Genomic DNA, 26,524 nt, shown 5'->3' with positions numbered 1-26,524 from the left:
AGAAGGCTGCCTGCTGCTTCTGCCGGCCGCCCAGACACTTCACCTGCCTCCCTTGACTTCCCAAGAGAAAGCCCTTCTGGTGAACTCCACCTTCCCAGAGGTCTTCCCGGTGAACCCTGGACCCCCGGAGGGGGAACCCGTGGAGGGCTGCTGACAAAAGCACAGCCGTGAGGCCTGGTGTGCAGACGTGGCTGCGAGCCGCAGGGCGGGCACCGGCCCCGCGTCCCGAGCATGCGGAGTGCGCGTCTGCCCCAGTGAAAGGCGCCGTCGAGGGGAGGTGTGGCGTCAGCATCTGAGCGCTTCCTCCTCTCTGTGTGCATTGTCCACGGCCACCCAGGACAACAACATGACATAAAGACTCTTTCACGTCCACTCCCAAGGCTGCTCCCGGGCTCCAGCAGCCTGGCTGGCTTGGAAGTGCCGTGGATGGAGTGGAGGAGCAGGAGCAATGGGAGCCGTGGCCGCCGGCTCTCACGCCGGGGGGGGCTCTCAGGCTTTCCGGGAAGACAGCGGTGGTCTCCTCCTCAGGCCGTGTCCAGCACCGTGCCAGGCAGCCTCTGCCCGGCCCAGGGGCGGCTCCCAGGACTGGCCCTGCCCGGCAGCAGGGGCACAAGCTTCACCTCTTGGCGGCTCCCTCCGGACATCCCCTGGCACGCTGGGTGTGGGGAGAGGATTAGGAAAGGGAAGGGGCTGCAGGGCTCAGAGCTCAGCCTGCACCCCAGGGTCCCCGCACGCTTCTCAGAGCCACTGGCTGCCAGCGGGGAGCCGGGTGTGTTGTGTTGAGGAGGAGGGACGCATGAGGCTGCCGGGGTCGGGGTCTCCAGCAGCCCCCCGCCTTGGCACGAGAGACCTGCTCTGTCCCATACATTTCCCACGGGCTTCTTTTAAACTAAGGGCAAGGAGAGGGATTTTTAAATAAAGTATGAGCTCATAAAAACTATAGAAAAGTACGTTAATCAATGATTAGTGAACACACAACTGATTACGAAAAATTAGTAATGAATCCAAAAAATAGTTCCTCTAATGGAGTCCTAGGACACACTGGAGAAAAACGCCACAGAGTCTTTTGTTTTGTGTCTTTTTCTATAAAATGAGAATACTTTTGGCATCAATCTACCAGTTGAAAATATTGGGTAATATTTGCAAAGTGAACTTCCTAGAAGAAAATCCCCTAAATGTGAAACCAAATGTCATCACTACAATTAACATTGTACTTTAGGTGATGTTGTAGGCCCTATATAGAAACAGACCGAATAAAAGTCTCTTTCTGAAGAGTAATGAAGAAATTAATTTAATGAAAAATTAAATTTATGCTTTCTAAAGAGTAATGACAAAATAAGTTAGTGACTCTGTTGTTGCCATTGTTATTTAACACCCGACTCTAACAAGCGAGTGGGCCTAAAGGCGCGGCTCAGCTCTCACACCCTCTGCAGGGCCCCACGACCCTGACCGCCACCCTCAGGGAAGGGCGTCCCCGTGGCCCTCGGGAGCTGGCAGGGAGGGTAAGGAAGCTGCCACTGGCTCCGTCATCCAGAGCACGCTGGGTACGTGGTGAGGGCAGCGCCCCGCTGGGTCTGCCCAAGGCTTGTTCACACACAGGGTCCCAGTGATGACTGACGTCTGCCCTTGGCAGCTGTGAGCCTCCTTCCATCCCCGCCGCCCTGGAGACGGCGCTGAGGGTCTGCAGGAGTCACTCTGAGCCAGGCTTTCTGGGAGTCTGTGGGAGTTACAGGGGATGTCCCTGCCACCTGCCCTCTGGACACACACCATGCCCGCAGCACGGCTGCGAGATGGGCAAACCCTGAATGGCGCAGGGCTGCGCAGGGCCGCGCCGACGGCGGCCGATGCAGGAGCATCGCCAGGCTGAGGAGTCGGCCACCGCACACTTAGTTTCTGGAAGCTCAGGCCTGCCCGCGCACAGGGCCAGTGACAGCCGCACGGCCATCCCACTGGCCATGCCCCTGATGGGGGCTGCCAGGGGACACACGGACCTCTTGGCGCCCACTGTGCCCACGGCTGGGAGATGGGGGCAGAGGGGCTCAAGGAGGTCGCCAGTACCCAGATGAAGTCAGAACTTGACCTGGAGCCTGGCTGGGGCCGCAGGGGCCTGTGGGGCTGTGTGGGTCACGACCAGGTGCGATGTCACCCCCTGGCTGACGGCTGCCCTTCCTCCCAGGACACGGTGCGCCCGAGAAGGAAGGAAGCCTGGGCACCAGGAACGCCTGCGGTCTGGGCCCGGGCTTGTGCTGCCAGGCCATAAGTCCACTGAGCGGGAGACATGGCCTTTGGCAGGTGCTGGGATCCTGCCCCACAGGCAGTGGTGGGGCCCTCCCCCGTGCCCATTTGAGCAGCGTTCTGGGAAGCCCAGCTCTTGGGCGTCTCCTCGTGATGTCAGCCTCTCTCCAAGGATGGCTCTTTCTGGACATCAGCGCCCCTCATGGCCGTTCCCCTGCAGCCCCAGCTGGCACCTGAGCCATGTACCTGTCAGTGATTGGCAACTGGTTTTTAAAAACGGCCACCAGCCTCCAAAAACACATCCATCACAATCACTGCCAGAGAGGTGACGGATGGCAGGTGTGGTGTGCTGTCGGGCCACGGGGAGACGGGCGTGCCTGGCACTGCTGTCATTCTTTGTCACCACAGCCAGCTGAGCAGCCCAGCTGCCAGTTGCCACCACGCACGGCATGAAACACCCTCTGAACATCCCAGCAACAGCCGGAGCCGCAGGCTGCATCGTGTGAGGACGCTCAGCCCTCTTAGAAGGCACACGACCGACCGGCGTGTTTAATGTGCACAGGTTTTAATTACGGCTTCCGTGGTGCCAAATTTGATTACAGTATCGTCTTTTCAGTTCTGCTCTGTGAGCATGTCTGCATTAATTTGCATCTGAAACACAGGAGACTGCGAATTCCTATGGGACGGAGCTTCTTCACTTTGCACACAGAGCCTCTTTCACAGGCTGGTGTGGGGCCAGGCATGACTCCTGGATCCATCCCTGCAACCCTCCCGCTGCAGGTCTCCACCCTGAGGTCTGACGACCACCAGGGCCACCAGGCAGGTGCGCCTCCCAGAAGCCCCGTCTCTGAACCCTGTATATTTTTTATTGTGCTTTTGGCTCTGGGGTTACATGTACAGATCTTGCAGGATTGTTGCATAGGTACACACATGCCATGGTGGTTTGCTGACAACCCTGTATTTAATCTGCTGTGACCTAGCTGGGCTCTGCCCGGCCCCCCATTGCTATGGCGATGGATTTAATTAACCTCCCATGAGTCTTTCCAGCAAGCCTGCCACTGAGGGCACCAAGGAGGCGCTGTGAGCAGGCAGAGGGGCATGGACAGCAGTGATGCTGCCAGCCCAGGACCGAGGGGGCACGGACGGGCTGCCGTGGGTGGGAGCTCAGCAGTGAAACCAAGGCCAGGCCAGCTGCGGCTTCTGAGAGACCATTAACCCCACGTCTGCCTTTGTACCAACACTGCCCCACGGCACCTGTGCCACCAAGCACTGCCTGCCCCCGGCCTCCAGCATTCCCAGAACACTCCATCAGGCAAGACGCTCTGCGCTGTGATATCAACGGCTTCCTGACATGCTCTGACTATGTGCGACCATCACTGTCCACACACCTTCAGAACCTCGTATCACGCGCTTCCATGCTCACTCTGACCCTGGGCAATCTGAAAACCACCCCAGAGGAGGGCACAGATGTCCCCACAAACCCGGCGTGGAGGCTGGGAGTGGCCTTTGCCAGCTCCCAAGGAGCCGGACTGCAGGTGCTAACGTGGACTCTGAGTGTGGCGTCTCCACGTAGGAGACCATGGAGGGTGGGGAGAACCAGCCCATGTGGAGCCCACAGAGTCTCACTCTAACCCACGCTGCTGTTTGACAGAAAGGCTCAGGGGAAGGAAAGGCAGGTGCTCGAGATGTACGTGCTCCCACACGGCTGGGAGCCGACAGCACTTCCGAGCCCCGTGGGAGGAGGGCCCTGCCCACCTTTGGGCAGCTTCCTCTGAGGAGCTCACCCACCACACCGCTGCTCTGCCACAGGGCGGGCAGAGCCGATCTCAAGGACTGTCACCCACCCCACCCAGGCCCCAGAGCTTCGTTGGAGGACCCTGGAAGACACTCCTGCTGGCCCGTGACGCTAACACTCCCTCTCCTTAAAAGGCAGATGCTTCTAGGAAGGCAGCGTCTGCGGCGGGAAACCACTCCCAGGCAGCTGGAGAGGAACTGAAGAGAGGACCCCATGCCCCAGGCCCTCCTGGCACCCAAGGTCATGGTCTTGAGGGCAGGCGGTGCCCTGATCCTGGCGCCAGGCCCACAGAACAAATGCACAGGACACACTTGCTGGACAAATGAGACCGCCTGCAGGGCAGCCAGCGGTGCGATGCTCCCCACCCACCACCCACAGGCCTGTGTGAAGAGCCCCCTCGTCTGAGCAGCTGGAAGGGCAACTCTGAATCCGCGCTGCGCCCAGGCTGAGCGGTTCCACGCTGGGAGTCCTCTGATGCCTTCCAGCTGCAAAGAGCTCAGAGGCTGGAGCAGCACAAGAAATGGAAGTGGTGCGAGAAAAACGAGGCACCAGACCACGGACCACGGGATTCCTCGTCCACTTTCATCTAAGAAAGAAGAAGTGCAGCCTCGGGGATCACCCAGGTCACTCGGGCGGTGACGGTGGCCACCGCCAGGTGTGGTCCTGCTGGGGCAGACCAGCCCAGAGGTAATGTCGGTCCCCGCACCTGCGTCACACAAGAGCCCAGCTGGCATCTCGGGTGCGCACACACAGCGATACGTCACTGGAGGCTGCATGGGCAAATGGGTTGCGAGGTCCGAGCCTGAACCCCAACCAGAGCCACATGCGCAGCCCCGGTTCCCCAGCTGCAGAGCCCGGCGTCAGGCGGATGTGAGAAGGAGACGCTGCCCAGCCCTGGGCCTGACTCTCAGGTCCGGGAGAACCCAAGGTCTGTGTTCTAAGGAGCTCCCAGGCACCCGTCAGCTCTGCATCCAAGAGCTTAATGTGGAAGGAAACGAACAGGGACGTGCTATAGGCCAAGTGGAGAGTGAGTCCGTTCACACGCAGACGGCAGCATCGGCCCGTTCACACGCAGACGGCGGCACCGGCCCGTTCACACGCAGAGGCCTGAGGCACCGGCTCGTTCACACGTAGACGGCTCATTCACACGCAGACAGCGGCACCAGCTCGTTCACATGCAGAGGCTGGCATCGGCGTTCAACACGGCCTGATCCGGTGCTGGCACAGGGGATCCCCAAACACCTGGCCTCAATTCCTTGGTCCAAGTCAGCCTCAAAGGAAAATTGTGCAGGATTTTCTTTGATTTTCACAAAATTTCTACAAAATGTTTTTACGGTTAGAAACCCTTTTTAAAAACTATGCCATGCCAACTGGCAGATTTTGATTTTATGTAACAGGTGCTGAGATGGTATTTTAAATTTAATAATCTACCTAATTGGCATCTTAACTACAGCAGCTGAAATTAATCACCACCAACATCAAAAATCTGGTCATTTTCAGTTATATTATTTTTACACAGGGCTTCTCAAGAAATGTTCTCTGTGCTAGCATTTCATCTCCCAGGTGGCAGGAGACAGTCCCTCCAGCGCTGCCTGTTGTCCTGGGCTGTGCAGCATGCACCCAAATCCATGTCCACCCAGAAACCCAGAATGGGGCCTTGTTTGGAAATGGGGCCTTGCGGTATAACTAGTTGAGGATCTTGAGATGAGACGTCCTGGTGGGGGTGGGCCATATGTCCATAGACTCATGTCCTCACATGAAAAGACCACAAAAAGGTGGAGGCACAGACTAGGGTGTTGTGGTCACAAGCCAGGGCCACCTGGGCCACCTGGGCCACCTGTGGCTGGGCGAGGCAAGGACTCTTCCTCCTCAGGAGCCTCCAGGAGCAGTGTGGTTCTAGGACATCTTGACTTTGGACATCCAGGTTCTAGGATGTGAGATGATACACCTCTGCTGTGTAAGCCGCCCAGCCTGTGGTCCCCTGAGCTGCTGCCCCACACAGAGACAGAAGACTCAGTATGTGGGAGGGCTCCACTTGGCACGCACATTCCACGTCATCAGAAGAGCACACAGAGGACAGGCTGTGACCTTCCAGAGAGCCTGCATATGCCTGTGGCCCACGGGGAGCAACGTGGCCATGTGGAGGCAACACGTGGTGGCGCAACTCAGCGTCAAGGGGCCATGGTTGACCCGCGGGTGACCACACCTGCCCTGGGCCTCAGGGTCCTCATGTAATTGGTTCCAGGGTCCCGTGACTCCTGACGGCCCCAAGCCCTCATGACATCCCTGTGGCCATGAGGGCTGGGTGCTCAGCTTTGGCCCAGTCAGGGCACCAAGTACTCGGCTCCTGTGAGCTGTGGGATTTCACACACAGCTGATGACTGTGTTGACGATGCTAGGAGGGGAAAGTGGTCCTTTCTCCAGAGGTGTGGCCTTCCCTGGACTAAACAGTCTGCAAAAGCTCCACTGCACATCCTTTTCCTTATTTCCCACTAGGTTGGCTTTACTTACACAGTAAACTCTGTGCGAAATGTAATAAAAGACTTCCATCAAATGAGCAGCCACGTATGTATCCACAGTCTTAAAGAGCCACGTGGGCAGGAAAACCCTCCAAAAATTAATGCAAGGACCTTAGACAGTTACCGAGCCAATAAGCCAGTTTAAAACGATTCACTTTTCTTCCCGTTCTTTGCAAATGCCAGACAGATAGCACAGAACAGTAAGACCCACATCTGTCCTGTGTGAGGGCACTGTGAGCCAGGGCCCGGCCACGGTGTGGGCGGCTGCTGTCACGGCAGCATCCTGGGACCCACAGGCCAGGGTGGCCGGCCGTGTGAATGGGCCGTGGTGTGGGGGGCCTCCCTGGTCCTGGGAATCTGCATCGCCACTGCCTGGGGTGTCGGGGGCTCCCATGGGTGGCATCTATGTCTGTTGGGGACATGGTGCCACTTAGAGGAGACCTTTGCAGACAGAACCTGGGTTTCCCACTGAAGCTGGTCACAGGTGCACGCGGCTCCTTCTGCTGGACTGGCCTGAACACTGCGTTCTGCAGACGAGGAAACCCTCGCGGAGAGGAGCGCTCCCTGCCAAGCTGATCTCGGGGCTGGAGAGCCCCCCCCGCCCACCAGCAGACTCAGTGGAGCCTCAGCCCTTCCTCCATCACCTAATGTCTGACACCAACAAACAGCGCCATTGAAGAAAACCTGCTGCTGAAACACCCGTGTCTGATACGGGGCAGGAATTGGGTCACCCGCAGGGTGCCTGATTCGAGGGAGGGACACCTGGTACAATGGAGAGGCGCGGTCACTCCAGGGGCACCTGTTATGCAAAGGTAGGGGGTGGGGGTGCAGTCACTCCTAGGGGTGCCTCAGTCGTGAGAGAGATGCCTGATACGTGGGAGGGGTGCAGTCACCCCCAGGGGTGCCTTCTCTGTTCTCTGACCTCTCTGGAACCCAGGCCCACCTCTTCCCTGGGACTGGGCAGGGCCAACCCCTCCACACTGTCCCATGTGAATGACCACCACGTCTGCTGGGCAGCGTGGAGACCCACCCAGGGCGCACCTCAGGGCTGTGGTTCTGAGGACGGGATGCACGGGGAAGTCGGTGAGCCCAGGCTGACTGGATGGCAGGTCCACGGAACGCTCCTCCCTGGCCCCTGCGATGGGGTGAAAATCGCCGGGTCTGCATGATCGTGTGGCATCACCACCACCCATGGGGCTCCATGACATCGAATTAAAATGAAATGAGATTGAAAGCCGGGTTCCCGGCTGCCCTCGGAGCGGCTGCTGCGGGGCAGAGGGGGGCGGAGGGGGCAGCGCCGTTAAGCTCACGACAGGCTGCGGCAACCAGTGGGACTTCAGGACGCCGCCGGGTCAGCCAGGCCCAAGGGAGCTCTGCTGGGTTCCCGTAGATGGTTCCTTTGAGAAGCCGCTGGGGGCATGCAGAGCAGCCTCAGGACCCCCACATTTCTTTCTCACTTAGAATTGCCTCTGACGCTCAGCCTGCCGGGCAAACCCCACTTCCATTGTCTTACCAAGCTGCAGGAGCCCCCGAGTCCACACCCAGGACCCCTCTCCACGGAGCCGAGAAGCTGGCTCAGCAGACAGGGCGTGAGGGGCAGACAGGACCCGAGGCAGCTGGTGCCTCCCTCCTGCTGCCCATGCAGCCCCGGCCAGCACGGCCACGAGCCCACCCGGCAGTGCTGGGTCTACCACCGGCCTCGCCACGCGGCCCCGGCAGGGGGGACCCCAGGCAGAGGGGCGGCGATGATGCACCCCCTGGAGCCCAGAAATGGGCCTGGCCATTCCAGGGCAGACGGGGGAGGGAACACCAGGAGGCGGCGGGGAGGACCCTGCAGGGGCTGAGGACAGGCTGGGCAGACCTGAAAGGCTGGGCTCCGTCTAAAACCAGCTACAGCGGCGGGGGGCTGGTGGGGGGATGCTGTGGGAGGAAAAACACGTGTCAAGTAACTCCAATTACCACCGATGGGAGAGTGAGAGAGAAACGGAGACTCCTCAATTCCCGGGGGTGTGGGGGCTGGCCAGGCTTACGGTGGCGTGGGTGGCTCCTTGGGGGGGCTGGCATGGGCGGCTCTCGGACACCATGCTCACTCGTCCTGGAGTGTCCAGCGGCCTGTCCCACAGCCGCAGCCTGGAGGTTCCTGAAACTCTGACTGACTCAGGAGGAAGTGGCCGTTTCTGGAAAACTGCTTATCACCAGTTCACAAAGCACATAGCCCCTTACACACACAGCTGTTCAAATTCACATCCTCTGTAGTTTGCTGTTTCAGGTTAAGCAGGAAGGTCGCTGCGGATTTCACTGGTTTATCGGTGAAGGGAATCTTGGAATTCTGGCGTCAGGCAAGTGGCCTCCCCAGCAATGGTCCTCTGTGTGGACCTCTCTGGCAGGGCAGGCAGCTGGGGCGAGGGCTCCTTTAGTGACAGCCTAACACGGAGGACAGAGCACAGGTGGGGATGAGCAGGTACCTGCTTCTTCCTGGGTGGAACCTGGGCAGGTCCTGGAAGGCCTGGGCAGCCCACCGAGGCCCGGGAGGCAGCTCCCACTCCGCACCTAACGTCCCCCAGGCGTCCAGGGCACCAGAGCCATCTAGACCTGGCCAGAGCTGCCGCGCTGTGATGGCCTGTGTGAGAGGAACTCCTTCTTTAAGAAATAGTGATCTTTGGCCGGGCGCGGTGGCTCAAGCCTGTAATCCCAGCACCTTGGGAGGCCGAGGCGGGTGGATCACGAGGTCAAGAGATCGAGACCATACTGGTCAACATGGTGAAACCCCGTCTCTACTAAAAATACAAAAAATTAGCTGGACATGGTGGCACGTGCCTGTAATCCCAGCTACTCAGGAGGCTGAGGCAGGAGAATTGCCTGAATCCGGGAGGCGGAGGTTGCGGTGAGCCGAGATCGCGCCATTGCACTCCAGCCTGGGTAACAAGAGCGAAACTCCGTCTCAAAAAAAAAAAAAGAAAGAAAAAAAAGAAATAGTGATCTTTATGACGGCACTGAGTGATCATAAAACACTGTGACGGTGCCCATGAGGCTTGAGGGCTGTGTGTGACGACGGTGCTTAGGGAGGGCAGGGGGGCGAGTCAGGTGACGCAGGGGAAGATGCGGCAGATCCTGGCCGGCTCCCAAGGCCCCTGCCCTGCCCCCGCCACGCCCCTGCCCCACCCCCCACCACTCAGCCTCTCACGGTCAGGCCCACACCCAATCCCAAACCCTGGTGAGGCACTTTCTTCATTTTCCGCTTGGTAGAAAGAGGAAAGCCCCACAGTCCTTCATAGGAGTTAGCCCCCCACACCCCACAGGACCCAGCACCCAGGCTCCCCGCAAATGTAGAGGCCACAGCGGCCCCCCCACACCCCACAGGACCTGGTGTCCAGGTTCCCCATTGCTACCCATGCCTGCAGAGACCAGAGTGCCCCCTCTACACCCCACAGGACCGGGCTCAGGGCCCCTACCTTCCCCCATGCCTGAAGAGACTCGCCCCACAGGACCCAGCGTCCAGGCCCCCCATCGCCCCCCACGCCTTGTGGCGTGGCCAAGCCGCTGGGCCCAGCAGCTGTCCCCCTTTACCAGCGAAGCTCCCACAGGCACTCCCCCATGGGCCTCGCCACAGCTCTGACCTGCCCAGAGCCAGCTGCCCTTCATGGTGACATTTGCTCTACCGGGGAGGAAAAGCCCCTTCCCAAGCTCCCTGACCTTTCCCCAGTTGCTGGGATTGATCGGCTTTGGCCTCTAGCAGGTTCTTGACTTTCGTTCTGGCCACTCACGGTCAGAGTGGGTCGGGGTGGGTCAGAGTGGGTCGGGGTGGGTCAGAGTGGGTCAGGGTGGGAAGTGCTCATGTGCCCTGCGGGCTCACTGGCTCTCAAGTAACAGGTTAGAAGCGAGCACATCAGAGATGCTCTAGACCTGCCGGAATGCCACTTCCAGCCCCCGTGGCTCTGTGTAGCTGGAGAGGAGCCTCTGACGTAGCCCCGCCTCTGTAGCCCCCAGGCCTCACTCCCACGTCCCAGAGAGCATCAAACTTGGGGACACAGACTCCAGCAAGGATCGGCCCAGCCCCCACCCGAGCCCACGCTGAGCGTGCAGGACGGGAGGTCAGAGACCAAGGAGAAAGAAGCGAGGCACAGGGAGATGAAGACCTGCGTGGCCCTGCCGCCGTGTGTGCTTTAAAGATGCCATGCGCTCCACAGCCCACTGCATGCAGAGGCCCTGCCTTCCTCCTCCACGGCCAGATGAAGCACCGCCTGGGCCAGGAGCCACTGAACGCTCAGGCACCGGTGTGGCCAAACGTTCACACAGGAAACGGTGGAGCCTCATGGCGAGGCGCTGCCAGCTCCACGCAACAGAGGATTTCAGGACCCTCACTTCTGAGAAGCGCGTGTCAACCAGAGGAGACACGGGATGACCACGGTCAGCTCAGGCCGTGTTTCAGAAACAGTGTCCTGCCACTCTCGGAAGATAAATACGTGTGGGGGCACCACGTCCCCGTCCAACTCCCTGCGCCCGAGTCACCGTGGCCCTGCTGTGGGCTGTCAGCTCATGCCCAGCACCTGGAGGGGCCACCAGGGAGGCCAAGGGTGAGGGCAACAGGCCCCGGGCAGGTAGGCAGCAGGTGTTCTTCCGTCTCCCACGCACCCACCCCCACTTCGCGGCTGCCTGGGAAGTGGAATCCCAAGTCACGAGAACTGGGAGGGAGGGCCCAGAGCCAGTGTGGACCAGACCACAGAGAAAAGTCAGCCCTCGTGCTGAGCCTCGGGGCCCACTTCCTGCTGGTGGCGCCTCGGGGCCCAAGCTGCTGGTCCCTGGCCAGCCTGGGAGCACTCAGGACCCTGAGTTCCCAGAGATCAAGCAGGGTCAATGATCGTTAACTCACGCAGAGTAACAGTTTAGCAGACAGAAAGGCACAACGTTTAAAATGGGCTCCAACGGTCGGACGGGTGCTGCGAGAAAACCTGCTGCGATCATGTCGGATGGCGTGCAGGAGCTGATGGGCTGCGGCTCCGTGGGCACCAAGGGGGTGGCACGGCAGCGGTTCCTTGTGGGCCGACGATGAAAGCCACAGGGCAACCACCCGCCACAACCCCAGGGGCCCATTCACTCGGATTCCAACACAGAACCCTCTGCCGACAGTAAGACACGTTTCTCCATTGCAAGATTTTGCCTTAAAAAGTGCAGCCCGGGAGGCTGAGGGCATCAAAAATGCCAGTAAAAGGCCCCGCTCCTTCCGCTGTTTTCCTCAACACAGAACGAGGCACGAGCCGGGTGGGACGGAAGCCAGCACCTACCTCCACAACGGACTTGGAATCCAGCCGGAAGTTGAAATCACCGAAGACAAAGTAGGAAACCTTCTCGAATCGCTGATCGATGATTCTGGAAAGAAAAAGAGGACTTGTCACCAAGGGCACCGACTCCAGCGGCCCTCACCCGGCCCTGCGCTGCTCTACGCCCCGGTCTGCGCATCCTCTGCTGTCTCCCCAAGGGCACCGACTCCAGCGGCCCTCACCTGGCCCCCGCGCTGCTCTACGCCCCCGCGCTGCTCTATGCCCCCGCGCTGCTCTATGCCCCCGTCTGTGCATCCTCTGCCGTCTCCTGCTACAGGGGAACCTCGCTGGTTGCTTCTTTGCACCCCCAAAATTCAGCTCTGAGACCACCGCCAACACGGGTTCACCCAGCAGCCCTCGGCCCTCCCCAACACCGACACACGTGTGCTGCCGGCGACATGGAGGAAGAGGAAAGGCAGGGTCCCAGCTGTGTCCTCCCCTGCAGGGCCAGGGCAGCGCGAGAACCTCACGTGTGGGAAGCCACAGTCCCCCCGAGAAGGGCAAGGGCCAGACCAGGATCCCGAATATTACACTCCAGAGGTCGGGAGAGGTGGGAGGGAGGGACGGGGAGGCGCCTGCAGGCAAAAGGCAGGACCCGCAGCCCCTGCTGTCTCCTCCCAGGCAGGGATGTCCCTTCAGACCTGCTGTGAGGTGTGTTTGCATGTGATCCCCACTCAGACATTTCAAAGTGAGAGAGTAACAGTGGCTGCATATGTGTGTGTGTATTTTTAGCCAAGTACAGCTTTGCTCAAGAAAAATTCTTCCACCTATTTAAAATCAATTGCAATCCATGTCCTAAAGATTTTCCCATTGCGGCTTCCCTTGAAGATACAGGCCATGAGAAACCGTGGACCCCCTCAAACCCCAAGTCTCCCCTCAGCCGGCTGTGTGCAGCAACGCCGTGAACTGCTTGCTTCCAAGGAGAGCGAGACATTGGACCCCTCCGAGGAGAGCAAAGCGAGACCCTGCGCCGTGCGGCACCGGCCACAAGACCACCAGTGGAACAGAAGCATGATCTGTAGACAAGGAAAGGAAATACTCTGGTTGCCCAAATTCCTATTTTCACACCCAGACCCAGGTGGGGCTGCCAGGCAGTTCAGGGGCTGCCCGTCCAAGCACACCGCATTTGGAGACGGGCCATTGTTTTTTCTAAATAAACTCAGCATCAGGCCAGGCACGGTGGCTCAAGCCTGTAATCCCAGCACTTTGGGAGGCTGAGGCGGGTGGATCACGAGGTCAAGAGATCGAGACCATCCTGGTCAACATGGTGAAACTCCGTCTCTACTAAAAATACAAAAAATTAGCTGGGCATGGTGGCGCGTGCCTGTAATCCCAGCTACTCAGGAGGCTGAGGCAGGAGAATTGCCTGAACCCAGGAGGTGGAGGTTGCGGTGAGCCGAGATCGCGCCATTGCACTCCAGCCTGGGTAACAAGAGCGAAACTCCGTCTCAAAAAAAAAATAAAATAAAATAAAATAAAATAAAATAAACTCAGCATCATTAGCCCGGCAAAAGTGACAGCTTCCAACCAGGAAACTCTGCAGGTGTGACTGTTGTCCACGGGTTCCAGTGCCACACTGCCGGGAGCACTGTGCCCTCCTGGAGCTGGGGACGGGGCGTGAGCGGCACGGCAGGGCCCACTGGGCAGGGGCCCGACCAGTCACCAGCTCAGCCTTCTGATTAGCTTGAGAGGCAGCGGAATCCACAGGTGAGCCGAGTCTCCCGCTCCCCCGTTCTCACCCGGTCTTGTTCTGCGCTGCCCGCAGCTGCTGTCGACGCCTCCACCCTCGGTTGAAGAGCCAAGGGGCTGTGAGGTGCCAGCGGGGCCACTGCTGGCCACGGACCCACCTGCACCCTCCAGGGCTCTTACGCCAGAGTGAGAGGACAGTGTCTGTGCAGGCCACGCTTCCATGACCGGGTGCCGGTGAAATCGTCACTGTTTTATTTCAGTTTTGGCTATGGGGGGGTGGGAGTTCGTTTGTCTTAACACCTTCAGTACTTTTAAATCTACATACTGAAGTTTGCATTTTCTCCCGATTTTACTTGTTCACAGCCTGCTGTTCCCTTCTGTTCCTGGCCCTTTCTGTCTGAGTTCCAGGGGTGCCCTGTGTGCTCCGGAGAGTAACCCCGTCTGCAGTGAACACCGCGCGCTCGCAGGCCTGGGTTCCGGCTTTCCATTTGCCCACAGCGGCTTCCCTCAGGCAGATGTTTTAATTTCCATACATTCACATGCATCCGTTTCCCCTGCGGCTGAGATGCCGGCCCCAGCCCCCACGGGGACACGGAGCCCCCACCTTCATCTTTAGGGTAGAGTTTTAAGGGTTATCCTTTAATCCATCCGGAATTACAGTGCAGAGCAGGGATCTAAGTTTATCGATTTCCCAAGTGGGCGATCAATTGATCGGCACCGTTTATTCGAAGTGCCCGTCCCCCCACCATGTCTGTACCACAACGCAGCGTTCCCGGCGGCACGGGTCTTTCTGAGACAATCTATTCTCTTCTGTAGACCTTTTAAAAATCTATTCCTGCATGCTTTTAATTAATATGACTTTTTATAGGGAAGTCCTACTTGTTGACAATCTTTTAAAAATCGTCCCAGTCACCTCATGCTCCTTCTGCCTGTTAATTGCTATAGCTTGGCTTGGCAAATCCCACAAAAGACTTGTTTACCTTTTTAATCAGAACTCGTTCCATTTTAGGTTAAATCTCCTTGTAACACATTTGATCTATCGTCATGCAATTTGCTTAAACCAGCCGCGAGCTCTGCCTGGGAAAAAGGAAACGCTTCCTGTTTTCTGGGAGCATAGAAAACTTGGAGGGCGCGTGGAGGAAGGTACGGAGGGGACACGGAGGGTCCCGCGCGTGGAGTGTGTGTGAGGGGACACGGAGGGTCCCGCGCGTGGAGTGTGTGTGAGGGGACACGGAGGGTCCCGCGCGTGCAGATTGTGTGAGGGGACACAGAGAGTCCCGCGCGTGGAGTGTGTGAGGGGACACGGAGGGTCCCGCGCGTGGAGATCGTGTGAGGGGACACGGAGGGTCCCGCACGTGGAGTGTGTGTGAGGGGACACGGAGGGTCCCGCGCGTGGAGATCGTGTGAGGGGACACGGAGGGTCCCGCGCGTGGAGTGTGTGAGGGGACACGGAGGGTCCCGCGCGTGCAGATTGTGTGAGGGGACACGGAGGGTCCCGTGCATGCAGATTGTGTGAGGGGACACGGAGGGTCCCGCGCGTGGAGGAAGACACAGAACGCCCTGTACCCCGAGTCCCCAGGAGAGCAGCTGCCAGGTGCACAGAGGCTCCCGAGGGAGGGTGGCAATGCTCACAGGCCAGAGGGGCACGACACTGCCAGCCACACCCAAGTGTAGGTGAGACCACAAGATACCAAAGTGCCCCACGTGGCCAAGCATCTGTGCGTGCCAGCGCAGGAGCAGAGGAGACGGCCACGTGGCTAAACAAACAGCAGAACCCTGGCTGTGCAAACCCTAAACCGTTCCCGAGTGCCGAGGGGAAACGCAGCCTCCCGGGCGGCCGTGCCCCGCTGGCTGAGGTTTCCCTTGCAGGGGACGCTGCCCAGGCCTGGCTGCTCCTCCTTCCCGAGAAAGCCGCCAGGTGAGCGGCAGGTGGGCCGGCGCGGCCCTGGAGACGTGGTGTCTCCGACCAGTCCTGCGGGACCGTCATTAAACCCTCAGCTGGACCAGGCTCCTCGCCCTGCTCCACTGACAGGACGGCCTGAGCCAATTAACAGCAGCAGCGCCTCTAAAGGGCGCAAGACGGAGGGGCTGTCACGGCCGAGGCAATCACCTGAGTGCCAGCCCCGCTGCCCTCCTGGAGCTCACTTTCAATCTCAATATAGTGCCATTTGGAGCAGAAAAAAAAAAGAGTTGTTCTAAAATTAATTACCTTGTCAGTAGCTATTATGATTAAAACGGAGGCCCACATCAATATCATGTGCCTAATTCAAAAAGAGAATTACAACAAGAGCCATAAAAATCAATTTTTTAGGCCTTGAAAATGGTGTTTCTCTCTGTTTTGACAAGTGATCTCATTACTGGACGGAGGCCCGGCGGGGAGGGGCTGCCTCGGAGTCCCGGCAGCTGCTCCGGGCGAGGACCGCACAGAGGGGCTGGGGGGCTGGCCCGCACGTCTCCAGGACAACTGCAGCCCCACGACACCGCAGATTAAAGACTTAGGGAGAGTCACGGGTCGAACGTTCCGAATTACATTTCCAACAGCAGGCGCTTCCCTAACTCAGCAGTGGGAACCTGGTGCAGGGCTGCGGGCCTGGGACGCCATGGGAGGCCCCCAGGGGATGGCGCAGGGGCTGCGGGGCCCGGGAAGCCATGGGAGGCCCCGAGGTGGCAGGGCAGGAGGCAGGAGAGAGCCATCGGCAGTCCCACTGGGGCCGTAAAAAGTATGAGGCTGGCACGGGGCTAGTTTGTTTTCTTCCCCCACGGAGCTCGTGCAGTGTGGAAAGCAAACTGGCCCTGAGGCATTCATCCCGTCTCCTCCAGGACACCTAACCTGCTACGAGTTGGTTTTTTTCTTTCTTTCCTTTTTTATGTTTTAACCGCTGAAAGCGATGCTGGCTGAAACCTCTGGCATTGTACTTTTAAAGGCAGAGGTTGCATACAATTGGGAATCTATTAAGATGGGTTTGTTTCTCTGCTATAGTAGAGACCACATTTTCTCATCAAACAACTTCATATAAGCAAAAAATCAACAACATAAAATGACTACTACTGAGACCATTTTAGAGTTATTTAATCACTTAAAAGTTTCCTTAATAATCATAACATCTCATTGCATGGTTGATCGCAAATATATTTAAGCCACTTTAAATAAACTCATCCCCCAAAATAAATACACCCGTAGTTTCCTAGAAACTGCTAGCCTATTTCTCATGACTTCACTTTTCACCACCTACCGTGAGCTCTGCCTCCCTGAAGCGTGAAGCCCTCACGGTAGATCTCCCAACAAGCACCACACAACCCAGCACCACACAAGCCAGCACCACACAAGCCAGCACCACAGAACCCAACACCACACAAGCCAGCACCACAGAACCCAGCACCACACAACCCAGCACCACAGAACCCAGCACCACACAACCCAGCACCACAGAACTCGGCACCAGGGAAGCTGGCAAGATGGTCGCCCAAGGTGCGCCCAGGCAGAGCCCAGGCAAATGGCGGGTGTGCTGAAGCAGCAGGGCCAGCCTCGGGGTTAGCAGAGCCCCCAAAACGTCAGGCAGCTAGAGTTACAGCACCCACTGTGCTTGGGGAACCTCCTTGACCAACCACTGATCCCCAGTGCTGCACCCAAAGGTGCCCTGATTTCCCCACCCAGTGAGTCCCAGCCTCAGAACTCCAACCCTTTAGGGGCCAGCACCTGAGGTCTTGGGGGTGGGGGAGGGGAGAGCCCTGATCCCAGAGGAAGGTGGATCCACCTCGTAGAAGAGCAGGACACCAAAAGCTCACCCCGCCCTCCCTCTACCACAGGAGAATGCAGCGAGGAGGCTGTGGTCTGCCAGCCAGGAACCTCAGACTGAGAAATCAGGTTTGCTGTGAAGCCCCTGCCATGGAGATTTGTCACAGCAGCTGGGGCTCACACAGGCCCCGGGCCTCAGCCTCTCGGGGCAGGGGGCACCCTGGCCCCAGCGGCATGTGCCTTCCCAGTTCTCGGCCCCTTTCAGAGCCCACGCTTCCTCTGAGTCCGTCCCCACATCAGGTGTTCCTGGGCGGATCTGTGCGAGGAGCCCCACATGCCGTGGCAGTGGGAGGGCCGCTCCCGTGCTCTCATGGAGCACCAGAGCATCACCATTTCCCTTTGCTTCTCACTCTGAGACCCACCCTCTCTAACTCTGCTCGGACACCGCCATAAACCACAAACACTGGTGTCGCACGGAAGTGCCTCAACCTCCAAGGCCCCTCCACTCCTCTCCACCGGGCAGAAAACACAACACCAAGAGCTCAGATGCCAGTGCTGGTGCTGGGGTTTTGGGCGGGCAAGGACCAGCGGGGGTGAAGAGGCACGGCCCCCATAGCCCAGCAAAGACATTGTCCTGTCTGCCAGTAAAGAGCTGGGAACCACCCAAAGCCTCTCCAGGCAGCCAGCAGCAGGTCCCAGGACCGAGCACAGTGGCTGGAGCTCACGGAGGCTTCTGGCAGACTCCGTCCAGGTAGTGCTGGACATGGTGCTCATGGGTGCTACATGTGTAAAGACATAAACCACACACGAGTGTCACGGCAGTGCTGGTGCCTGCCTCTATGCTGGCACACAGTAAAAGTACAGAAACACCCGTGCCTGCGTAACCAGAAGCCAGAAGGCTGGAAGGAAGCGACAGGTGCTGAATTCGGGCTGGTGCTGGGACCAGGGTGGGTTCAGGACGGAGGGCAGGGCACCTGCGGGTGCACGTGGTTTGTTTCCTAAGGAAAGGACACACTTGTAGTACGTGCAGGGTGTGTGGCTGGGTGCCAGTGCTGCCCCTGCGTCTGCACAGTGGTGCTTTCTGGGCACTTGACTCCACCTTCAACAAAATAAAGATTGCAATCCGTGCATCAGCTGAGGCACAGGCACAAGGAACCCCTGCTGCCGGGCAGCAGCTGGGCTGACCACGCCCTGGAAAGGCTAATGCAGGACAGAGGCTGCCGGCTTTGCGGCAGCGGAAACAGCAGAGGGCAGAGGCCGGTGCTGCCGGGTGTGCAGGGAACGTCATGAGGTGCCCAGTGGGCTCCACAGACACATGATCTCGGCCGTCCTCAGGCCTCTGGGTCTGAGGGAGTCTGATCCCGACGAGCACACGACCAGCAAGGACCTGCGAGCTGCTCTCCACGGCCGGCGGGAGCATGAGGAGTGCGAGAACCAGCCCTGTGGCCAGGAACGCTCCGGGTGACCCAGATCTTTAGCGCCCGCTCTGCCTTTGCCTGGAGACGCAGCGGCTTTTCTTTGCTGGCTGCACAGCAAGGCAAGTTCTGGGAACGTCTAAAGAGAAACATTTAGGCTGGGGGCTCTTTGAGTGGCTGACAGCTAACTGATGGCCCTCCATAAAGCCACAAAGCGGGGCTGGGGGCGCGGGCATCACATCGCCTCTCCCTGGGAAACTAATTGCTTGGAATTGTTCAGAGGAACATTATTTTTCTGGCAATCATTTCCTTTGAATGCCCAAAATGAGCATGAAACAACTCCTTTGACTGGACATAAAAGTTAAATGTCCCAATGTTGATCAAATTAACTTCAGTGCCACGACAATGGACTGTATTTGTGAGAAAATAATGGGGGGACAAAGGGGTGCTTTATGCCAAGATTTCACAGTTGTAATGTAAAATGTTTCTGTTGAACTAGGCCAGGCCACATTTCAGAGGGGAGACAAAGATTCCCGTCACTTACGGGAAAATCTCCTTCCTGGCTGAAAGCTCAGGAAGGTGTCAGGACGCCTCTGTGGACAGCGCCTGGGAAGGCTGGTGTGCACCTCTGGCTCAGCGCCCAGGTCACCCCTAAGGGCTGTCCCCAACGTGGGCTGAGTGCTCGGCACCTCCCCGAGCCACATGGGGCATGCACGGTCCGGCCTCGCCCAGAGTCCAGGACCCCAGCCCAGCACAGATGCTGCCCGCACCTGCCCAGAGCCTCGCACTCTTCACTCATTGAGGATCTGTCTTCTTTTTAAGCCTCTCATAACAAGAGGTTGACAGCAACAATTTCAAAAATTACACAAAAAGGTAAAGGTTCGCATCTGTGATAAGGAGTCTGGCTGAGCCCCGAGAGTGTGACAGCCCCGGTGGCAGGCGCCCCGCAGCACTCGCCCCGGGGCCGCTTCTGAGACTTGGACTCAGTTTGCCTCTCAGTTGTTTCAAAATCACCTGCCTACTCTGGCATGCTTTTAGGGTTAGAGGAAAGGTGCGAAGCTCCTACTGGTGCCTCTGGGTTTTAACCCTGCGACGACGTCCTCCAGGGCTGGGACGGGCCTGGCGCAGCCACCCCTGCAGCTCCTACAGCAGGGACCTGGGAAGGCGCTCGGGGAGATTAAACCAGGAAGAGGCCACAGGAGCGTCCTCACTGTCCCCCTGCGGGGCAGACAATTGCACGCCCGGTTCCCAACGCCCTGAATGGGGCCCTGTTGGTGGCAGCGTCCATTCAGAGGCCGCGAGGCATTGTCCTGCCTGATCCGCACGCAGAATGCGGCCTGCTGGTGGCTGCCAAGAGGTTAGCAGGAACGGTGAAAGGGCAGCCCATTGTTCCCGCTCCGACAGAGCCGCCCTTTGTGCCGGCCGGCCCGCCCCGCGCGGCGGAGGTCCGGATCTGGCTGGCTGAGCTCGCCACAGCAGACGTTCGTGGGAATGCAGAGATGCAGAAAAGGCCTGAAGGCCCAAAGGCTGTTTTCCTGAGGCCGCGCAGCCACAGCAGCTAGGGGCAATGACACATTGCAATGCCACGCCACACCGCCAGCCTAAGCACTGTCACCGAGGCCCAACGACAGACACGGCAGGGCCCCCCCGCTCCTGGGCTCTGTGGGAGGTCCCCGAGAAGCTTGGTGCCTGGAAGCCCAGGGCTGATCGGGCAGGAGGAACGCCCGCTCCTGCGGGTGCGGCCCTCCTCCCTGGGCGACTGATGCGTCATCCGGGGAGGGTGGCCAGGGCACCGGCGGCTATCAGTCACTGTGTCTTTGACAAAGCCCCGGGCCCCATCCCCGACCTGTGCTGCCTCCCCACAGCGGGCAGTCAAGAGCTCGGTCCGCAGGCTCAGACCCGTTCCTGCCTTGGTGTCGGTGCCAGCTCCGGAGCTGCCCAGGAGACCAGAGAGGCCCCCTGCCAGGGGTGCGACTGTGCATAGGGCTGAGGGCCCGCCTCAGGGTGTGGCCATGAGCACAGCAGCACCCAGGCCCCACATTTGTGGCGCCTCTTCCAGGACCAGGTTGGTGGCAGGGCGCCATGACTCCGGAGACAGAGGTCAGGAGCGGTCAGAGGGGTATAAGGGACCACGCCTAGGGGCCCTCAGCAGGGACCGGATGCAGAGGAGAACCAAAGCCATGCACCTGCTAACAACAGCACAGGGATGGGAGCCCACTCCAGACTCCCTGCAGAGCCCCATGGGCAATCGGGAGGATGGTGACGGCGGCAGGCGCAGAGCCACGCAGGCCACGCTCACCACAGCAGCAGAGGGAGCCAGCGCTCGGGAGCAGCACACCGTGGAGAATCCCGCCTTCCACACCCTCCTCAGGATGTACAGTGCTGAGCTATGACAGGCACACACTTAGGTGCACATGCACACACACCTGTATACACATACACATGATGCACATACATCCACACACGTGTGTACACCCACACCTGCACACACACACACCCATGACACATGCACTCCATATACACCCACACCTGCATGCACATCCTTCCACACACCCATACAGGCACACATGCGTGTGTGCACACACACACACACTCTAGCACACATGCACCCACACGCATACCCACACACACATGCACATATACACAGGCACATGCACACCCCCACATCCACATCCACACAAGTGAACACATATGCACCTACACAAGCCCCCCCCACGCACACATGCACATGCCCACAGACACATGCACCCACACACCAACACACACACATGCACCCACACAAGTGCACTCACATGCCCACGTGTGCACACACAATGCAACCCCCACACACCCTTGCAAGCATGCACAAACCCAAATACACACGCACCCACACACCCACGCCACACATGTACCCACCCACATCCACCCACATGTACAAACACACCCACACAAGTACATAAATGCACACATCCACATATGAACACATACATGTGCAGGTGCATGCACACCCACCCTCACACGACCCCCACATGCAAATGTACATACTCTCACATGTACTTGCGTGTGCACATGCATAATTGCATGCACAAAGGTGTGCACCCTCAAAGACACACATGCATGCACAGGCACACACAGGCACCCTCACTATCCTTAGGCACGATTAGGAAGTGGGGACCCCCGGCTGCTGTTCTTCATGAACCCACCTCCCTCAGGGACCCTCAGGACACCGGTCTTCTTTGGGTGGAAATGTAGATGCCCCACACAGTCCTCAGGGCTTGTCTATCCTGCCCCTGAGAATCTGATGGTGCTGGTCACGCACCACCCACAACTCAGGGGCAGGGGCCCCACCCACATTCCCCTCCACAGGGACTGTTCCTCCCCACTGTCTTCCCAGGAGCCCTTCCAGAGGCTCAGAGGGTGCCAGGCCCTGCCCAACCTCCTCCCACTCTGGGTCCAGACCTCAGTGTCCCCCAACCCCTGCCTCTGCCTGCACAGCTCCAGGCAGTTGTGACTGCCCCAGGGACAGCGGTGGCCTGGCAATGACTCAGTCCTTCTGCTCGGCACATGCCCAGGGTGAGGCAGGTGTGGGTGGGAGGGAACCAGCGCCAGGAATAGAAAGATGAGGATCTGAGGAGGCCAGGAGGAGGCCAGCAGCTGAAGGCAGGCAAGGTGTGGGGCCGCACCAGGCCCTTGCACACGCTTGGGAGTGCACGTTTAGCACACATGGAGGCCGGGCAGGGGCTCAGGCCGGGAGCCCTTTAGGGAGCAGAATGGGGTTCAGGTGGAAACCAGGGACCGTCCTGGGACAGAACTGCCAGTCTCAGGCCTCTAGTTGTGGCTACTGCAAGCCCAGGCTGATGAAGGACTGTCCCGTCACCATGGAGATGCTGGGGGAGGTCTCCGTGTGCGTGCCGTCTGGAATGAGCAGAGGGTAAACCCGGCCTGCCTGGTGTGAGCTGCAGTGAAAGGCCTAGCTGTAGATGGAGAGGGACGCTGGCCCCAAGATCACACACATCCCACCAAGGGGGGCCACCCCTGCTTCCCACTGACAGCCGCCATCCCCACAGCACCACCGGCGGAGCTGCCTGCAGCACTGGGCGGGAGGGACCCAGGCGCAGGTGGGGACGGTCCCCAGGCTCCCACTGACTTCAGTGTCCTGTCCACCTCCCACCACAGCACCCGGCACTGTTTTCTTATCTTTCCCACAAAAAGTCAGAGAGAAAGGAAAGCCAATCCCATCCGAGTCCAGGTTATGGCTCCAGACTGCGGACGGGGCTAAGGGTTCTGCCACCTCCAGGGGGCAACTCCAGTAAGGGCCATGGGCAAACAGGCAACCGCAGAGCAGAGTGTGGCTCCCAGAGCAGGCACAGCCTTTCCCAGTGGCCAAACACACTGACCTGCCCACCCACCTACCTGCCCACCCACCTATCTGGCCACCCACCCTACCTCTCCTCCCCCACCTACACCTGCCCAGCACACAAGTACCTCTCCTCACACACCTATACCTGCCCAGCACACCTACCTCTCCCCCCACACCTACACCTGCCCAACACACACCTACCTCTCCCCCCACACCTACACCTGCCCAACACACACCTACCTCTCCTCACACACCTACACCTGCCCAACACACACCTACCTCTCCTCACACACCTACACCCGTCCAGCACACACCTACCTCTCCTCACACACCTACACCCGTCTAGCACACACCTAACTCTCCTCACACACCCACACCCGTCCAGCACACTGACCTGCCCACCCACTCCTACCTGCCCGGCACTGACCTGCCCGCCCACACCTGCCTCCCCACCCACTCCCACACCAACCTCCCCGCCTACACCTACCTGTCCAGCACGTAGCCCAGTGCTTTGTGCCGGATGCCTGAGTACACGGAAGGGCTTGTTTCCCAGGCAACCAGATTGGAAGCGTCATGGAAAAGATGGATATTCACCAAGTCGAAGGCACTACAACCAAAAGAGAAAAGGACACGTCAGCAACGGCGGGGGCTTCGGGTCACACCTCATTCTCGCAAGGAGCCCCGGGGCATGGGACCTGCACCTCCGTGGGAGGGACCCGAGGCCCGGCGCCTCCACCTGCCTGTCTGCTGACAAGGCCAGAGGACAGGAAACTCCAGTGAAGTCTGAATACGTCTTCACGTGTGCACTTACTGTGGCCAACTGAAAAGCGAGCTACCTTTCTTTAGAGAAGTTACAGGCAGCTACGGAAACTCTCCGCTGGCTAGGCTAAGAGGAGCGGCCGCCCCTTAGCCTCAGCTAATGCCGCCCAGGGCTGCCTGCTGCACCCATCGGGGACCCTGTAAGGCAGATGGGGGCACAGAGACAGGCAGGAAGAGTGCTTCATTGTGATCCCAAAGGGAGGACCCTTGGCAAGCTCTGTGGGCCTGGCTGTTGGCCTCCAGGCACACGGACTCCAAGGCCTGATCAAGGCCTGGGCGTCTGTCACACTGCAGGGGAGCCTCGGCACCTCTGGCTAGTAGGGACATGACCCCTCCCCAGGGGAGGTCAGCGCAGGGCTCAGCACGGTCTGGACACTGTCCCACAAAGCCTCACTGCCCGCACGCCCGCCACAGGCTCCAAGATCCAGCCCTGTCCCCCTAGCAGGAGGTGTGACACTCCTGGATTCTGAGCCACAGCCGTGACCTCACGCGTGCTTTTTAAAGCTGCTAAGTGTGGGGCGACCTGTTATATGTAGCAGATAATCAAGCAGCGAAGTTTTGGAAACTCATAAGAGGAAAATAAAAGCAGCATTCAAATGAGATGTGATCGCCAGGAGGCCCCCCTGCCGACTCCCCTGTGTGCGCTGTGGGATCTGGCCAGGGAGGGACCAGGCCTGTCACTGTGTCTCCACTGGCACTGGGCGCCCAGATGTTTGACTGACATGGAATGGTGACAACACTCCGAACACATCATCGTGAACAGAAAAGGTCAGAGTGCCAGCTGGGGGTCCTTGTGCAAAATCAGCAGAGCCCACAATAAGGGTGTGCAACATACAAAGGGTAAGAAACGTGGAAATTGACGCAGCACAGAGTCACAGCACGTACCAGTCTGCAATGCACCACCTCGTCCGGATGAAGCCTTTTCTTGACCATTTGCACTGAAAAATAAACACGTCGCAGAAATGAGCTGGAGTAAGTGGGCGGGAGCCACGCATAGGTCCCACACGTTTACAGGACACAGAGATGCTTGCCAACCAAGAAAACAGCAGTGCTGTTTCAGCACTGACGGCGTCCCGCTGAGAAGAACAGAGCTGTGCGAGTAGGGCTTGGCACAGAGGTGCCTGCAGGGGCTGTCGATGCTCTGAGGCGGGCAGGAGGAAGGAGGGGAGGGGGAGAGGGGGGGAGGGGGAGGGGAAGATGCAAAGAAACAAGAAATGCACCAGCTGCTGCCTGTGAGCCCCGTGCCCCCATGTGAGAGCAGCTGCAGGGAAGTCATCGTCACCACAGAAACTCGCTGAGCAGTGACTACCCATGGCCAGGGAGCTTGAGACACACGGGGCCACCCTTGGCTGGACCCCAGGAAAGACCTGAGCAGCTACTCCCAGCCAGGCATCCTGGACAGCAGATGAGCTGCTCACCCCAATGGTGTGTGTGGCCTCTCCATGACGCCCACCATCCCCAATGCCTCCCCCCACTGACGCCCACCACCCCCCAACACCTCTCACTGATGCCTCGCCCGCCCAGCAGAGCCACAGACGGTGGGGCCTGAGCTCTGGTCCGAAAGTGCCCCCCAAATTCAAGGTGAAACAGTCACCAGCATGAGAGTTCAAAGAGGCGGGTTCTTTAGAAGGCGGCAGGGCACCCCTTGAGAATGGCATGGGGGCCCTCCTGCCCTTCCACCTCCCACCGCGGCAGGGCCTCTGCTGGGCCACCTACTACAGCAGTGACCAGCCACCGCAGCCACTGAGCTGGTTCTTCAGTGTATGACTGAAGAACTGAATTTTAGCTTCCATTTTATCTTTATTAACTTTAACTTAAACACCCACGCAGAATAGGTAGGTTCCCAGTCTAGGCATCTTGGGAAACCCTTAAAAACCACAGAAGGCACTGGGAGGAGGCTGCCAAGTCCCCGTCCACAACGCACAGTGGTCCCACAGCCCCGTCCCTTTCTCCCTGTCCCCCTCCGGCACAGCAGCCCCCGCAGCCCCGTCCCCTACTCCCTGCTCACCTCCGGCACAGTGGCCCCACAGCCCCGTCCCCTTCTCCCTGTCCCCCTCCAGCACAGCAGCCCCACAGCCCCTGATATCCACCACCCAACAATGCCTCTCACTGATACCCACCACCCGCCGAGGGGATCCCCTAGTGCAGCTCTAGGGCTGTGGATTCCCAGGCACTAGGCTCTTCTTTGCCTGCCCCCACCCCAAGTGCTCCCACCTGTGCTCAAGAAGCAAAATGCCGAGCTCTGCATGCTGGGGGCACTGAAGCCAGCCAGCCCTTCCCACACACTCCATGTCCCCCCCGTGCTCAGGACGCACCGCTGCTGGTAAGAAGTGCCCTGGCAGACGGAACTGTGAACTTCTGAACGTTTGTGTTTTCTCTCTGGCTGTTTTTTTTTTTTTTTTGGAGATGGAGTTTCGCTCTTGTTACCCAGGCTGGAGTGCAATGACGCGAGCTCGGCTCACCGCAACCTCCGCCTCCTGGGTTCAGGCAATTCTCCTGCCTCAGCCTCCTGAGTAGCTGGGATTACAGGCACACGCCACCATGCCCAGCTAATTTTTGTATTTTTAGTAGAGACGAGGTTTCACCATGTTGACCAGGATGGTCTCGATCTCTCGACCTCGTGATCCACCCGCCTCGGCCTCCCAAAGTGCTGGGATTA

The 26,524-nt window shown here is 58.9% G+C and overlaps 1 protein-coding gene across 2 annotated transcripts in view; it reads right to left on the bottom strand.

Annotated features, from left to right (window-relative positions):
* Positions 1–26,524, bottom strand: part of INPP5A (inositol polyphosphate-5-phosphatase A) — a 220,314-nt gene that overhangs the window by 39,185 nt on the left and 154,605 nt on the right. For both annotated transcript variants that reach the window (XM_003922080.4, XM_074383137.1), the window contains exons 7-9: positions 24,751–24,803; positions 23,534–23,653; positions 11,832–11,916 (exon numbers count right to left, since the gene is read on the bottom strand). In XM_003922080.4, the coding sequence (XP_003922129.2) occupies positions 11,832–11,916; positions 23,534–23,653; positions 24,751–24,803 (258 nt within the window). The remainder of the gene's footprint in view (positions 1–11,831; positions 11,917–23,533; positions 23,654–24,750; positions 24,804–26,524) is intronic.

The sequence above is a fragment of the Saimiri boliviensis genome, chromosome 12 (genome assembly GCF_048565385.1).
Source record: "Saimiri boliviensis isolate mSaiBol1 chromosome 12, mSaiBol1.pri, whole genome shotgun sequence".
Lineage (NCBI taxonomy): Eukaryota > Metazoa > Chordata > Mammalia > Primates > Cebidae > Saimiri > Saimiri boliviensis.
Note: the sequence above shows the minus strand (reverse complement) of the source record. Positions and strands in the feature narration are given on the sequence as shown.